Raw genomic sequence first — 17,089 nt, 5'->3', positions numbered from 1 at the left:
GTTCTGACACCACAGATCTGAGTTTGGAGAGTCCTCGTGGCTTTGGTGAGATGACCTTCTCCCAAGGTGATCTAGGCAAAGGAGTCTGCAGCTTTTCCTGTATGGTCTAGTGTGGCTATGAACCTGCCTTTTTCTCTTGTACTAATGGTTTGTTCATCTGAAGGTAGGTTATACATTGATACTTCAGTACAGCTTTTCATCTGCTGGAGGTGTTTGCACATCAGTGATCCGCATGGTAAACCCTCCTTTTTCACAGAATCACAGAATCATTTAGGTTGGAAAAGACCTTTAAGATCATCAAGTCCAACCATTCACCCAGCACTGCCAAGTCCACCACTAAACCATGTCCCTAAGCACCACATCTACACGTCTTCACTGTCTTTTAAATACCTCCAGGGATGGTGACTCAGCCACTTCCCTGGGCAGCCTGTGTGTATAGGTGCCATCTTTTTGTGAGTATGCTTTTGTGCGTATAGTTGCCATCTGTGCCCATGGGGAGGCATCAGGACCAACCAGTTGAGTCGTATGTATCCTAGACCCACGACCTTGGCAATGTCTTACATCACTAACAAAACTTTTAAAGTAAAGTGATATGCTAAAAGCAGTTTTTTAAGTTCTTCCCAAATAAATTCTGTAAGATTAAAAATATATGGCTTATAATAATGTATCTATATATTTTGTATGAGATGATGGATGGCTGTATCTTCCTCCTAAATGCTGTATATTGTGTAAGTGTGACTTGTGCTTTTTCCTATTGATTATTCTAAAATACAAATTTACAATTGATTCTCAAGTCTTGGATGCTGCTGAAAACCTCTGCTAGGAATAGATTTATATAGATGATATTCACTGCTACTTCCAGTGTATGGAAATACACTGAAACACTATTTTTAGATGTTTTTTATGGCAGTCAAGCTTTTTGCTCACCCTCTTGCCTGTACTTTTATTTCTTGCAATTTGGAAAGTTTTGGATTAAAATAAAGAGAAAATTAGGAACAACAATCAATTTACCCTTAGCTTTCACAGTCCCTTATTACAATTGCTAATTTATTAGTGGGTAGTTTTATCAGTGGGAAGGCACCTTTCTTTTGTAATGGATATTGAGGATAATTTTAAATGTAACTTTTAAGCTTAGCCAATTTACATAGTACTTTGGGATATTCGTTGTTCATGTATATAGAACTACGTGCATTTGAGGGCTGTTCCTATAGCCCTCTTGTGTAGTTTTTTGAATGTTTGTCATAATAATAATTGATTTCTTCAGCAAGGTGTTTACCCCTAAGTATGTATTGCAGTTGGAAGCAGGCAAACTGGAAAATTGCTTCAAAGTCTTTGGTTAGAGTGGTTAGAGCAGTATTCCTCAATTCACAATTCATATCATGTTTGTCAGAATGGATTGGGGTCCAGAAAAAATGTTTGGGTTTTATGTTCTGCTGTAAGCTGTTTCCATGGTTTTGAGTTGGTGGTGGTTTTTTTTTTTCTTCTTCTCCCCCCCATCAAATGATCAGTGAAACAGAAGCTGCATTAATTTCCCATCTACCTCAGTAGTTTTGCTTCCTTGTTTTTTTAAGTCGTCAACATCACTAGCATCAGAACAGAAAACGTGAGAGCTACTAAATAGAATTATATCCAAATGATGATTTGAGCTCTTACACACAATAAGAAGATTGTTTTATTTTGCTGAACTGCAGTTTACGGAGGTCCTTGCAAAAGAATGCCAAGTTGCTTTCAGCATTCATTAACACCGAGTTCAAATCACTGCTAATTTTGTCTAGCAGGAAAAGTAACAGAGGAAAAGTAGGGCCCCTGATTTTAAGTGTATTTATATTTGCAAACGTGCGTTTTTCTGGAAGTCGGGGGAAATTCTTCCCACAGGACAAGAAATTCTCTGGGTTTTTTTCCTTTATCTTAGAGATGGAATGATCCTATGAAACAGTTGCTGGCACGACAAAATCCCAATCTCAAAAGTAGGACAGGAGACATTTTCCACTTTCTACAGATCAATCTTTTTGTATAACTCAGAGCAATTGCTCTGTCCTTTAAGAAAAGACTCATGTACTGAAGAAAAATTACATAGTAAATGGAATTCTAACTCTAGTAGTAACCCAATTTCCCACTAGTTTTACCACATAAGGAAAAAAAAAAATAATATACGGAAAATTACGACCCAGCTCTTGTGCTGCTTCTGACAAATATTGTCTGGTGGACCAATTTTTAAAGAAATGCCCAGGGCTTGCAATATATTTACCTCTGCCATTTAAATTATAATTTTATTTTAGATTTGTTTGTGTAATCAGGTATATTGGTTTACTGCTACTACCAAGTCCTGTGTTTAGTTCAGATTCTCGTCTTTCTGAAGCAAGAAAATGCTAGAGGAGGGTAAAATAGTTCAAATAATATGGAATACAAGCCTGGGAATGAATGCAGATTTTGATATTGAAAGTGTTTATAGTAGCAGTCTCAAATACTTTTAGTGAACAGGAATGTGTCAGACTTGGGAAGCTTTCAACAGAGATTTTATTTAGTTTAAAGTACAGCCATTTCGCTGTAGCAGCTGTTAATCTCTCCAAGCATCAATCCACAAAGAGAACTTCTTCCAGCACTGATTTCTCTTGAAGGTTGACTTTTATTTAAATTCTAAAACACATGGAAAATGAAGGCGAAATTCTGGTAAACATCCATCTGTGTATGGTTTTACAAAAGCCTTTGTACATTAGTTGAGTTATTAATTCACCTAATTTGGGAAGGTATGTGGGGGAAAAAATGGGCAGTAAAATATATTAACCTGGAAAAGTTTGATGAATTTACCTTGACTAGTATTAAAAATATGTTTTTCTATGTCTCTTTAAAAAAATAAAGTTTTAGCGTACTGTAACCATCTCCAGTGGACAAAATGCAAGTCCAGTGTGGGCAACTGGAATTGAGAATTTTGGCAGTTGTCTATCGTGTTCTTAAAATACTCCTGGCCCCATCTTGGCACCCTGTGAGTTGTTCTCGGTCCTTCCCCTGAAACAGTGTTTTATGTTCCTTGCTTGCAGCTTACAGTTGTGCCCAATATGACTAACTATATACATTTTACTTTGCTAGTAATAATGAAATGCAGCTTTAAAACAAAAGTATCCAGTGAACATCACTAACTGTTTTGGTAGCATTTGTTGTGTAGACTCTGACTCTTCTTTCTGTAACCTGATGGAAACTAGTCCATAGCATGCTTATAAAATTTTAAGTTATTTAACCTAATATAATTAAAGATCTGTTGGTTGTTTTTTTTTTTTTTTTAATGGTGCACATAACTATTAAGAGTCGATTAAATAACATTTTCTGTTATTGCAGTTGTTGGATATTTACACATACTTTCTGCTTGTTTCAGAGGTGTATGAGTAAGGCTTTAAAGGAGGGTTGAAAGCAAGTGTGATGAATAGATAAAAGCAAAAGAAGTCAAAGATAGATTTAAATTGCTTTTTAATATAGACTTTATCATATGGTAAAAATAGATGTAATCATGAAACCTGACTATCTCAATATATTCCTGCACAGCGACCTTAATTCTAGCATTTCTTAAATGCTGATTATTTGCAATTCTAAAATTCTTATAGTGTCCTATTTTGAATATAACGTAGTGTGTCGGCAGTGTTTCCCCTCTAAGCTTTTCCAGACAGGGTGAGAAAAAAGGCAGAAAACAATAGAGGAGAAACTGTGGGAGGCATGAAAATGACCCCAGGAAATCAGAAAATAGGAGAGGGGAGATGCAAGTGAACAAAGGGCAAGTTGGCAGAAGGAACAAAATATTGTACGGTGAGAAAAAGGATAAGAAACCAAGCTGAGGAGGGGTGGTAAATGTAATAAATTTGTATCTGTTATCTTCTGGGAGAAATCAACTAGTTTACTATGGGAAAGAATTAGAGGCACAGGATGGAAAGGGTTTGAGGATTAAGGAAAAGGCAGCCAGGAGTAGATGTGCAACAGGTGATTAAACCGAAGAGCAGAGAGATGACAGAACTGAATAAAGTAAAGAGAAACATATTTAAATGGGGGAATGCTGCCTCGCTGTAGGACTTGCAAGAGGTGAACCACAACTTGAGATCTGATGTCAGCTGGCGTGAGCTTGGTAGACTAAGCTTTCTAGTGGGAAGGAGAAACCAAATAAAAAAGTTGGGGGCAGCATATTGTATCTTGTGTGATTCATAGCTGTCTGATCCTACTTTGAGCAGCACGTTGGACTAGAGGCCTTCTGAGGTAGGGACCAGCCAACCTGGATTATCCTATGAGTGAGGAATGAGCAGACCTGATGACTGCACTCAGAAAAGAGCGGGCAGAGCAGGTAAGCAGTCCTCAGTGAAATGCAAATAGTTGTGTGATGGGAAAGGGTGTGTCTCAAATGAAGCTGATCTTGAGAGAAACTCAGCGGTGACTGTGGAGGTATGGGACTGTGCTGCCATGTAAATTCATGGTGGTTCACTGACCATGTTACAGAAGCAGAGCTTAGGGAGGAAATGTATATTTTCTTTTTTTCTTCTCATGCCCATCTTCTTCAGTAAATCTGCACCTTAATGATATTAAGGAGACATAAAATAGAAAATTGGTTTTGAAGTCAAATTGAAAATGCCTGTTTCAGTGAATATTGTTGAAATAAGGCTGCAGAACTGACGAGGACACTACAATCACAAGGCAAAATATGTCCCACCCTAGAAGCTGTAGTTGGTGAGAATTAAGTTGGTGGGGTTTAGGAAGAGCGAGCCAAAGCAAACTGGGTGACAGAGGAGTTGGTCAAAGTTTGAACATCAGTGGAAGCTATGTAGAAAGAATGTAGTTGTCTTCAGTTCTCAGAAGAGGAGAAACATGGGAAATAGTGGAAGAAATTGGAAATCTCAAGAGCAGGGGCAGAGAAGTTCAACATTTCTAGTGCTGTTTGATCCATAGCAGTGAAGGAAAGAGCGAGCTCTACAGAGAGCCACATTCCTCAGATAGTCACTGTGACAACCAGTGGTGGATGAAGGCACTATAGGTGGCTCTGGGTTTTTAGTGGTGGAATAGGTGACCCTAAAGCAACGGGAGAGTTAGAGAGGATAGGTGGGAGTGGAGGGAGGGGACTCTGCAGGAAAAGCGCAGAGGGAAATGGAGGCAGAACTGGAATTTGGGCACCAGTGAGGGGGAGGTGGTTGTTTCATTTTGCATTGATAATTTAACATTGATAACAGTGTTCTGTGGGGCAGGGAGAGAACACCCAGGCTGATATGATCTGCAGCGTAGGAGAACCTAGGAGATTATGGCTTTGTGAAAGTGTTTCACCCAGGTTTGATGCGTGTGTGAATTTCATTCTGTCTGAATTGCTTTGGTGGTAATTTTGGCCCATTTTCTATGCTCAGGTGTTTAATTTTTTAATTCAGCCCTCCTACTTCTGAATGCATGAGTAGAAACTGTTCCTTTGGTAGAACTGGCAAAGAGAAAATGCTTTCAGGAAGATGTATTCTTTCAGTGTGGGAAGGGTTGTTAATCAGGGACCCACCAGGAACACCAATTCTGGATCCTTGTGGGCTGTACCATCAAAGAAAGCAGAGAACATTTTAAGTTACCAGTAGCACGTTGAAGCTCTGAAATATGAAATTAACTGATAATTTTCATAGGTCACGCTCTTTCCCATAAACCAAACTCATCTGCTCTCCTGGGGGGGAGGCAGAACAACTGGGCTGACTTCTCATTATCTCTTCCTATGGTGTATCCTTATTGAATTACTGCCGGGTAGAGGCAGCAGATGCTCATCAAGCCACTGCAGGACTCCTCTGTTAATTGAACTGTAATGGGGATGACAGCAGGGAAGGTCAGGATGATGGGACCAGTGATGTAACGTGAACTCTGGTAAGAACAACCTGCATGGGCAATTGACCTTGCTTAAATAGTATTATACTGAGGGCTTTTATTGGTTGATATCATTATGATTATTTTTTTGTATCAATACTGCAGTAGTGTCAGGGACCCCTGTGTGAATCATATTATACTGTATTCAGGGCAAATATATTTCTCACCCGAAAGAGATTAGACTTTCCAATGTGATAAAATACAGTGAGTGACTATAACCAGCTACAGGGGAAAAGAAATGGGAATGAAAAAGGTAAGAATGACAGAAGTTTTAAATAGACACGTAGCTTTACTCAACTGGTTGCTCCAACTGCTTTAAAGGGTAGTATTATTCCTTCTAACTGCTCTTATGGCAATTTGGTATTTTTGATGTTGTCATGCATAGTTAATCTTGGGGTGAAAACAAGTCCACTCATAAATAAATGTGCAGATGTTGATGGTTTTTGATAATGAAAGCATATTCCTACACCTGGTTGTACAGTTACACACAGGGCTCTTGCAAAGTCCCTGGGAATGCCAGAGTTTCGGGCATGCATCCTAAGGCCAGGTTGTGAGCCAGAGCATGTGCCTGGTGTTTCTTCCACTCCAGAGGAGGTGATGTGATGTGATTATGTGAGGTCTTGGCTGCTGTGTGTATCTTCTGTGGAGGCATGTTTTCTCAGGGTGTGACTGCCGCAGAGAGGGAATGAGGTCTGTGAAGCCTTCCGTGAAGACCCTTGTATGGTGGCGTGAGGAGGTTTGGTACAACCAATAGCTCGTGCATTTCTGAAAATAAATTCTGCCTAAAAAACAAATGCTCCCTCTCAGTACAAGCTGTCTATTGTTGTGTTACTCGCGGTGTGTTGGAGTAAGCCTGTATGGTAATTAGCAAAAGCTGGATTCAGAGCGTGGCGTGTGCGTGTTGGCATCTGTGTGTGTGTTCAGAAGCCGTTTTTAGAAGTTCTTTATCCCAGTGTCACTCGTTTTTTCCCGTGTGTGTTTGGCCTTCACCATGTCCTTTTTTTTTTTTTTTTTTTAAAGTAATATCATTTTTTCTTAACTGTTTTATTACACTGTCTGCCTGGGCCAGTTGGCATCAATGACTGGGACAACCATTGCAAAGCAAATGGAAGGAAAATGAATGAATCAATAGTCAGGCATCACAAAATATATTTGATTAATTTATTTTGACAAAGCTAGCTATAATTATTTAAAGTACATATTCTTACATGGGACCTGACTTACACAGGGTTTTATTCTGTAGAAATGATGAAGCCTTGGTTGTAGGAGACTTAATCACAAGACTTCACTAGTGATGTTTGATAGAAAATGAAGAACTACAGTGTCAGTGTTTGATTAACGGTGCTCCTCTGTAGAGCCTGTGTGTCTTTGGAGTGGTATAGTGTTTGCATTTCATTGTGCTTCATATTTTCTCCTTTCCTACGAGTTTGTACTTTGGTGCACTGAAATAAACAGCTGATGACAGAGGATGCATTGGAATAAATGTTTATTTCAGCACCTTGGAAATGAGTTTTTTGAAATGGAATTTATCTTGTGGATGTGTGTGTGTCTCTTCATATTAGCTCATTTGTGTATAGACCAGAGCTAGGTAGTGCAAATGGCAAAATATTAACGACTACATGCAAATAGAGGTATGAATATTGTGGAAAAGAAATTATTCTTACTGTATTACAGCAGAAGGAAAGCTTTATACATTCAAAAAATATTGAAGTTGGCCTCTGCATATTTATATATATGTACAGGAGTGGGGTTGTTTTAGCTGTAGTCACCAATACTTAGAGATTCAAAACAGAACCCTACATACTCTTCTTCAGAACTGAAAAACAAGTTAAAAGTGTAACATTTTCCTGCCTATCTGTAGTTATTTTGTTTTGTCAGATGCTTGGGTGTGTGCATACACTTGGTTGCTCTGACTGTTCCATAGAAGTGTAGAATTATAACCATTTAAATTGGAGATAGGCTTCAGATTTGCCAGTCCTGTGGCAAGGAAACACATGGTCTTTCCTCTGCTAAGCAGAGCCTAAGTCTTTGCTGAGCTCATATGCTTGGTGGTACTTGATCGTATTATTTTGACCTTGTGTTTAAGATTGATAAACTCTGCGTGGTGGCCGTGTTCCAGTGAGGAGAAAGAAAAAAACCTGACCTACAGCCCGTGATGCTGTATTAATGTCAAATAATATAAAGTAATATCAGAATGCAGAAGAAAATCACTGCAGTAAAGCAATTTAATTTCTGTGAACTGAAAGCACTTTAATGGGAATGGTAGGAAAATCTGCCGTTGTTCCTGCAGCAGAGGTTATGAGGTGTTTTTCTTTTTTTGAAACTCTGCTGACTTGTAACTGGTGACTTTGAAGCTTTCTGTTGTTTTCAGTGTGAATGGTCATGCTGCTAAAGTAGGGAGTTTGCTCTCAACTGAGTCTGATTTCCAGGTTTGCTTCTTAAAGGAAAATAATTTCAAATACTAGTTTTCAAGTGGTATTATTCTGCTGAATGTGCATTATATGCAGTGTTTTGCCAGTGAAGTGAGAGTAATCCTCTTTGAGCAACAACTTGCAATAGCATTTACTGAAATGGCGTTGGAAGCAGCGCCAGCTCCCTTTCCCTTTGTCTGCTTAATTGCAATTTAACAGTAATCCAAGATCTATGCAACTGTGACTGCAATTCTTAGATATAGCTGAGTTTGAAAGGACCTTTAGTTCATTCCGTGCCAACGATAAAAGCTACAGCAGAACAGTCTGTTGATAACAAACTCAAACTTTTCTCTATCCATTGAAAAATAAACAAAAATAAACTTTTTTCCCCTGAAAGCTATAAAGTTTTGTTGTTACAGAAAGAATGTGTTATAGTGTGAAGACATCACTGAGCTTATTCTGGGCTGTGTTCTGCTGTGCCTGCCATGAGGAGACATCCAGGTATAGATGTATATAGGCTATATACATAACCTATGTAAAAAACCCTCCAAACTTATATAGGTTCAGGATGTGACTCCCTAAGTTTATAAGAGGGCTGTCAGATACAAAGATTTTTTGACTCAGGAGGTGTGGAAGCCACAACTTATTGGAGGCTGTGAACAGCTAGTGAAAAGAGTTATTTATGCACACTTTGTTCTTATACTGCAACCTGGACATTTGGCATTGTTATCTTGTTGGAGGCAGGATCTGGGACTTTGTGGACATTTGGTTTGAGTTGCTACAGCCTTTCTTGTATTTAATTAAATATATGAAAGTGCACAAGCAGTGTGAAAAGGTTACTTAAAAGTTATTGGACACTTTCCATGTTCTGCTGCTCAGAAAAAAATCAATGCCCGAGTTCACAAAAGAAACCTATTGACAGTCTTGAGCATTTTGATCTTAATTGCTCTGTACTTGTTCATGCTGCGAGGAGTATGATAATAGCTTGAAGAACATTTGTGAAGGTAAATTAGCCTCCTTCGAGTGCTAAGATACAACACCAAAAACACCAAAAGCTGTTAAATACCAGTGAGAAGTCCAAGGCTTGGATAACACTTGGGCGCTTGTGTACTGGGTCACACTGCATGATTTTTGTAGAAGAAAATGTCAGGGGGTGCTCCTTGGTTGTTGAGTATCATTCCTTCTGCTCTCAATGGGCATGGGGGCTGTAGGTGACTGTGTGATCATGCAGCTGAGGAGTATCAGGATGGTGCCTTTCACAGACTTGAATCCTTGACTTTGAAATCTCCCTGCTCTTCTGGCTGAGTGTAAGCCATACATGTTTATGTACAGATTAATCAAGTTTTGCTTCAACTACATTTAACAGATCTTCTGACCTGGGTTCCAAAGAAAAGTCTGAGTTCATGTGTACTTTTTATTGTTGAATGTCAAGTGTGTTCCCATAGAGTCCATTGGAAGTACTTAGAGTGAAGGAGATGTAACAGCAGCATCGTTTCACAGAACAGTTCTGCTCTATCACTGTTTTAATTAAAGTCGTTCTACTGATGGAAAGTCTATTCTCTGGTGTTTTCTTTAATGTAGTCATAATGCATCACTTTGAGCTCCCTTGCTGGAACATCTTTCATTATAATCCACTTAGCTAAGTTTAATTATAAACTTCTAAATTCAAACCTGCTTTTGTTATGTTTTTAGGATATACTAAAATGGAAGCAGGAAAGCAGGGTTCATGGTTTTTACCCCAAACAAATCAGTGTGACTTAAAAAGTGATCATTGGCAGTACAGTAATTTCATATTCTTGCTTTTAATTTCCAGGATCTTTGCTAGCTTTGGGACAAGAGCGGATACAATTGAATAGAAGAAAAAAGATGAAATAATGAATAGATTTTTGCTATTTGACTATAGACATCACCAAAATACCTGAACTTTCAAATATAACTTGTAAAGATGGTGACTACCTACCAAGCTTTCCAGCAACTGAGCATTGAGGAAGGTTGTTTAAGGTTTATACATGAAAATGGACCAGGGTAAACTTATGTTCAGCTTTGCTGATCTGGAGGTCGTGCAGGCTTACTCCCAGCCTGGAGCAGGCTGGTTTAGACCGTCTGCTGGTTGTTTGGAGTTATCTTGTGTGTGCAGGTGTGTTAACACCAGATGTTCTTTCAGGCGTTATTTACCTTTACAGTTATTGTAGCAAATTACCAAAGAATTGTGGAGCTTAATGTTTTGAAACCTGATGAGTGACCACTTAGGACAAAAATACTGTCAGGCAGTTGTCAACCTGATGTATAAATTTAGCTCATTCATGCTGTGTGTTTTTACCCAGGATTTTCTAAAATGCTCCTGGAAGAAGAGTAAATATTCTCAATTAAGGTTTGGAGATGAAAAGGTAGAGGTATAGAAAATCAACTGCTGTTCTCATATATGCAAAGTCACTGCTGAAGTCAAGGGGAGCGCTTGCAGAATCAAGTATTAGTGTTGGAGCGTGACCTAAAGTGACTTTTTGCCCAGGAGGTTTCTGACACAGCTGGATGTGGAATGAATTTAGGGTGCCCTTACTTTAACCAGAAGACTATCTCTCTCCAAATGTGTAAGTGGAAGAATGTATAGTGTTTGTTTTTCACATGGTAGTAAAGGCAATTTAGTGTAACTGTGTTCATCATTAAATAAAAAATTGGGCAGTACGCACAAAGAGCTGTGTCGTGGGCACATATACACTTATTCTGAAGGTCTGTTCCTGGTTTGATGTATGTGACTGTGCAAACACTTCCATTTTATTAAACTCAATACCTGTAGCACTAGCATTAGTGTTTTTTTGGAAATATCTCCCCCAGGGATGGTCTGCAGTGCATATCTGTGGTAATCAGCCATGGCTGCTACAGGCCAGGCATTCTGCTGCTTTGGGACTGAATAGAATGAGCTTTTTGGATAACAGCTTTCTGAGAAAGCAACGCAGATTTTACTGGTATCTGAGGATAAAAAGTATGCTATAAACATCCAGATTATCTTGGAATATCACAAGCAATGGGTTTGTGCTAAGCGTAGTAGGCAAACAGTTGCATAATTACTGCTTACGTTTGTGTTAAGAAAATTTATTCATGATTAATGATGCTTATCTTTGTGCTAGACACCTGCCAAACGATTTATAGCCACGCATATGATCTGCAATTGCTTTTTTTTGTTGCTATTTAAAGTGTTTTGGATTATTCTAATTGCATCATGTATTTTAAATGGAGAGTGCTACCCAGGTGTCCTTGTCAGCATTCCTGTCTCATAGAAAAAAAGTAGGTCAGATTTACCCATGATGGGAAAGGTCGCAACTCCCAGTGAACTCTGGGGGAATTTAATTGATGTATGACAAGGCTGAAATCATGTCTCAGGTTTGGATCAGTTTAAGCTGGTCTTTTTCTAAGTTCAGTAATAAATACTGTATAAATCCACATTGGAGCAGAGCCAGACTGAACTTTCCTAAAACACAGAAATGGTGCAGAATGACTGAAGAAACCTCTTGTCCCATGGAAACTTACAGAAAGAGCAACTGGTCCCTTCTCTAACCATGTAATATGTGTAGAGTGGGGAGTCAAGACTGGACCATCAATCTTTTGCCTTTCAGTGTTGGATGCTTTTGAGGACTCTAATGTGTCTTGGACTAGCCCAGTACCTGTCACTTGGAAACATCTGCCTCTGAGTGCTCAGCAGTGACTGGAAAAGGGGAGAAGTTTCCCAGAGCATTTTTCCCCTCCCTAGCTAAACGGGTTAGGCTGGGATTTGGCTGCTGGATATTTCATTGATGTTGAAAATGAAATTAAATTTTGAACACCTCAGAAATAAGAAGTGGTGCATTCACCTTGGCTGGATGTCGGGTGCCTACCAAAGCTGCTCTATCACTCCCCTCCTCAGCTGGGCAGGGGAGAGAAAATATAACAAAAGGCTTGTGGGCCTAGATACGGACAGGGAGATCAGTCAGCAATTATCATCACAGGCAGAACAGACTTGACTTAGGGAAATTAATTTAATTTATTGCCCATCAAGAGTCAGAGTACAATAATGAGAAATAAAACCAAATCTTAAAACACCTTCCCCCCACCCCTCCCTTCGTCCCAGGCTCAGCTTCACTCCCCATTTCTCTTCCCCCTCCCCGCCAGCAGCGCAGGGGGACGGGGAATGGGGGTTGTGGTCAGTTCATCACCTGCTGTCTCTGCTGCTCCTTCCTCCTCAGGGGGGGACTCCTCACACTCTTCCCCCGCTCCAGCGCGGGCTTCCCACGGGGTCACAGCCTCCTTTGGGCACATCCCCCTGCTCCGGCGTGGGGTCCTCCCCGGGCTGCAGGTGGGTCTCTGCTCCCCCGTGGGCCTCCCTGGGTGCAGGGCACAGCTGCCTCACCATGGGCTGCCCCACGGCTGCAGGGGAATCTCTGCTCCGGGCCTGGAGCACCTCCTGCCCCTCCTGCTTCGCTGCCCCTGGGCTCTGCACAGTTGTTGCTCTCACAGATTCTCACTCCTCTCTCCAGCTGCAGTTGCTGTTGTGCAGCAGCTTTTCCCCTTCTTAAACCCGTTATCCCAGAGGCGCTACCACCGTCGCTGATGGGCTCGGCCTTGGCCAGCGGCGGGTCCCTCTTGGAGCCGGCTGGCCTTGGCTCCACCGCACATGGGGGAGCTTCTAGCAGCTTCTCACAGAAGCCATCCCTGTAGTCCCCCGCTACCAAAACCTTGCTGCACAAACCCAATACTCAGCTGTATGCATATTTATTTATTTACCACATTTTGACACTATACTTGAATGCCATATTTTCAGCAGAAATGTAGGTTTCTAAATTGTCTGTTTTTCAAAACTAGTTTTATTCAATCCTGTCATTAAGAGGATTAGCAGTGGATTAGATAATGTAAATTCAGTGTTATGATCATTAGAAAACTTGCATGTGACTTTTTCAAGACTGCTTGTATATTCCCACCCATTACAGCTTATGTACGATATCCTTGTTTTTCTGAACAAGATTCTGTACAATCTAAATTAAAAGGGTGCTTGTGACCAATCCTTCAAATATATGAAAACAACTCCTCGTTATTTAATTTAATGAGAATCCATTAGTGCAGAGTATTAATTGTCTAGGCCTGTATTATAAAGGGTATTGAATAAATCCAGATAATCAGATTTGGAAAAGGGAGATATTTTTCGGAGTAAAACACGTATCTTGAACATATTTAAGCAATTGCATGAATTTAATCATGACTCGTCTCAGTGAAGTCAATTTTTAAAATGTAAATTTCATTATTTTTTCTCCATTTTCCTCTGTATTTGCCAGTTTACAGCTAGCCATGCTGACACATTTGGGAGCTGAGATATACTGCAACTAAATTTGATGTGAAGTGTTGGTGGCCTTCATAATGTAATTTATTCATGTTTCTGTAGATAGCATATGTTGCCTGTGCAATAATTTTTTATCATATCAGGACAGAACAGCTACTGTTCCAAATTGTGTTATACAAACCTAGATATACAGACAAATTTTTATTGTGCTTTGCTGTGGTGTAAATCAGTGGACTCTATTGAGCTCTGCTGGGGTGGGTGAGATTAGAATCAGTCTCTTGGTGTCTAATTTATTTTGATTTTTTCTGACTTAATGTAATCTCTGTTCTTGCTCCATGGGGAGCAGCAGTCAGTTATCTTTGTAGTCCTGCCCAAAGAATGAACATATGTGAACCCCCTTGTCTTGGGCAGGAGGCTGCTACTCCCAGGGATTTACTGCTGTTTACTGACCATTGGAATGCTGAGATGAAGGCAGTGTATTGAGAAAGCAGTGGATGAGCACTACTGGTGCTTCATTAAAAATCATGACGTCTTCATCAGCCGTTATCTGAGGTTTCCCTGGATTTGCCCATTTCATGCCCCCACCTGTTTAAGACATGTTGTTTTTACGGCATTCTTCTGGACCTGGAGAGCTGCCCTGCAATTCAGATGAGTGTTGTCTGTGCAGGGCTGGGCATGCTGGCTCCCTTCCAGTACTTAAATCTGAGTATCTGAAGAATTTCCTTCCTTGTTTTGCATTTTTGGGTGTGAACAGTGTTGGAGCCAGTGTCGCTAATTCCTTCTCTTTCCTTTAACAGAAAGTCGGTGACTCCATTTTCTGACCGTCATAGATGGTAACTGCAATGCTGAAGACACTGGGCGAGTCGCTCCTCCTCAGCTCTTCTGTGTGAGGTGAGCAACCATCCAGATGGGCAAAACCCCCTTAATTGCAGGATGTTTGAGAGCCCTTCTTCTCCGCCCCCGGACTTCCCTACTGCATCACATTTCTGAAGGATGCCCAAGATTTCTGAGATTCGCTTGTGATTCCTATAAGGCCACTTGTGGTCTGTGTTATGTTGTCCAGGTGTTGGGACTCAGTGGGTTGCATTCTGAATTAAATGTGAATTCTGAATGAAATTAACCTGGAAGACATGAGCAAAGCAATAAATCCTTGCCCACATTACTGTATTTGGTCAGCTTGATAGTTTTCCAGGTCTTGAAATGCTGTTCATATGAAACGCAAGAATGAACTAATCCAGATAACAGATATAACATTGTATCTTCCACTGTAGTTAGTCAATATCTGATTAAATATAATTGCATGAATTTATCATGATAGAAACTGTTTTAAAGTAATTCAAATACAGCTTGAAATTAAAAGTTTTACTGTATATTCAATATGTACTATTTTCAGGTTTATCTTCAGTTTCTTATCAAGAACAATGCTGTGTATTATGTATTATGACAATGTTGCTTTTCATAAGGTTAAGAATGTAATGAAATTTTCTGACTAAACTTCTAATAACTGATAATTTTAATGAAAATCACCAAAATTGTGCCAATGAAGACAAATCTTGAAGACAGGTGTTATCGCTCTTAGGCTAATACTGATGTGACATTTTCTACTTAAAAAAGTAGGATTAATCACTAATAATTAGAACTGTGTTGAGAATTTAAACATGGTATAAATACAAAAGTTATTACATAAGAAAAAATGAATATGTAAATTTACATCAGAAACTAGGTCTTATTTGATGTGGCATGTACCATGAACGTTTTTTGAGACTTCAGAACTGTTCCCACTTGAATGTGGACGAATCCAAAATATCATGAAACTCATGTAAAATCAGCCTAAATAAGTGTCTGGCTGGTCATCTTCTGGGATTAGAGAAATAGAGATTTGAATTACTGGGCTGAATCAGAATTTTTAGGTTTTTATTTTGTTGTATGCCTGCCTTAATCTCTCTTGTTTTGGAGCCTTTCCACGGTATATAAACAGTGTGGATGTTCACTGAAGCATTTAGAAGTTGGGCTCCTGCTTTGTATGGGAGACTCGGAGAGACATTCCTCCTTGCTTCCAACACTGCACAGTGATTATTTTAATGAGTTGTACAGTGTAAAACTACTCCAGCAACAGGACTTGGTCTATTCCGGTCTCAGTCACAGTGTGGCTCTGGTATTTGGCTGAAGTGCTGGAGACCTTAATTAAAATTCCTTAGTCAGAGAGACCTCTCCGGTGTAACTGCTTGCTGATCTGGAGCTCAAAGATCAGGGACTTAAATGCGAGTCCCAGATTCCAGGGAAATGCCCGAGAAATGTCTAGTTTTCCCTTTCAGGCTGGTTCATCATGTACTGATAAGCAACCCCTGCTTCCCTGCTTTTCCCGCTGCATTTATCATGTTGCTTTTGTGTATCCGTGCTCATACATGGTATGGAGCTAAAACAATTCCAGGTCTGGTAATTTAGTTGTCAGGGATCTTAAATGTAGGAGATATGGTCTGTATTCAGAGCTGCATTTTGCACCTGGAATCCATTCTCAGCTTTGGCTTAGTCTGCCTACAGCATAATAATATTCATGCTAAAGATAAATTAAATAGAAAAAAGAAGGAACACATCACAGACTGTTATCAGATCCCTTGCTATTTATTTGCTCTGGTAGGTTTCTTCTTAAGAACCTGCTAAAAGCATTTACGATGGCTGGTTTTGTAGGATGGGACTGCAGGTCCTCCGGGAGCCGGCTCTCTTGTCTCTTCCCCCCCCGCCATCCCCAGCCTTTTTCCACTCTCTTTCTCTTCAAGTGAAGCTCCATAACAGACTTATCCTCAACGAATCCATCACACGGGGACTATGAAGCGCACAGTGACCACCAGGTTACCTTTAGGCTGAGCCTGTTGCCTTGGTGTTTTGTCTTTTAGCAAGCTTTTTCTTTTTTTGTTAATTCTAGGACCAAAGACGACAAGAGAGTGAATTATCTGAATTATGCTTCTACAACAGAACTGGGTTTCTCCTCATTGGGCATGGCAGAGCCTGGGGAAGTCCTTCCTTTTGTTTGTTTTCTTAATGTTACAAACAGCTGATCTGGAAGCCAGGAGAGGTCATCAGTTTGTCTGGAAAACAGGTAGGAAAAAGATATGTTGGCTGATCTACTAGATAATTTCTATATTCAAGGTTGGAGTGATTGCCCATTCTCCATTCTGTTTTAGTTCAATTATAAATTAAAAAAAACCTGAGAATGTCTTCTAATTTTTTTTTTGTAACTGAAAAACAGGGGAGTTTAATCTCTCTTTTAAATTAGTAATCATCATGTCTATTGCAGTTATGCACCAGAGTGACTCTAGAGAATAATTCTGGGCTCCTTAATGCTTTTAATCCAAAAGTAAAATTTTTACTGGATCCCAGTATCATAATCTTAATGTTGCTTCCTTTGAAATATTTACTAATTTTCTTTTCATGTTTGATTGAAAGTGTGTGAATGTTCAAAATTGGGCATGCATAGCATTTGGAAACTTCTGTGAAGACACATTGGTAGCACTGTGTT

General features: G+C 39.8%; 1 protein-coding gene across 6 annotated transcripts in view; it reads left to right on the top strand.

Moving 5' to 3' along the window:
• THSD7B (thrombospondin type 1 domain containing 7B) overlaps positions 1-17,089 on the top strand; it is a 332,338-nt gene that overhangs the window by 45,986 nt on the left and 269,263 nt on the right. For 5 of the 6 annotated variants that reach the window (XR_012623747.1, XM_074828561.1, XM_074828560.1 and 2 more), the window contains exons 2-3: positions 14,370-14,463; positions 16,496-16,669. Coding sequence is in view for 5 of the 6 variants with exons in the window: in XM_074828561.1 (XP_074684662.1) it covers positions 16,531-16,669 (139 nt within the window). In the remaining variant the exon portion in view is untranslated. The remainder of the gene's footprint in view (positions 1-14,369; positions 14,464-16,495; positions 16,670-17,089) is intronic. The other variant, XM_074828559.1, reaches the window with a different exon arrangement.

This window comes from Strix aluco, chromosome 6 (genome assembly GCF_031877795.1).
Source record: "Strix aluco isolate bStrAlu1 chromosome 6, bStrAlu1.hap1, whole genome shotgun sequence".
NCBI classification, from domain to species: domain Eukaryota; kingdom Metazoa; phylum Chordata; class Aves; order Strigiformes; family Strigidae; genus Strix; species Strix aluco.
This window is presented reverse-complemented; position numbering and strand designations above follow the sequence as displayed.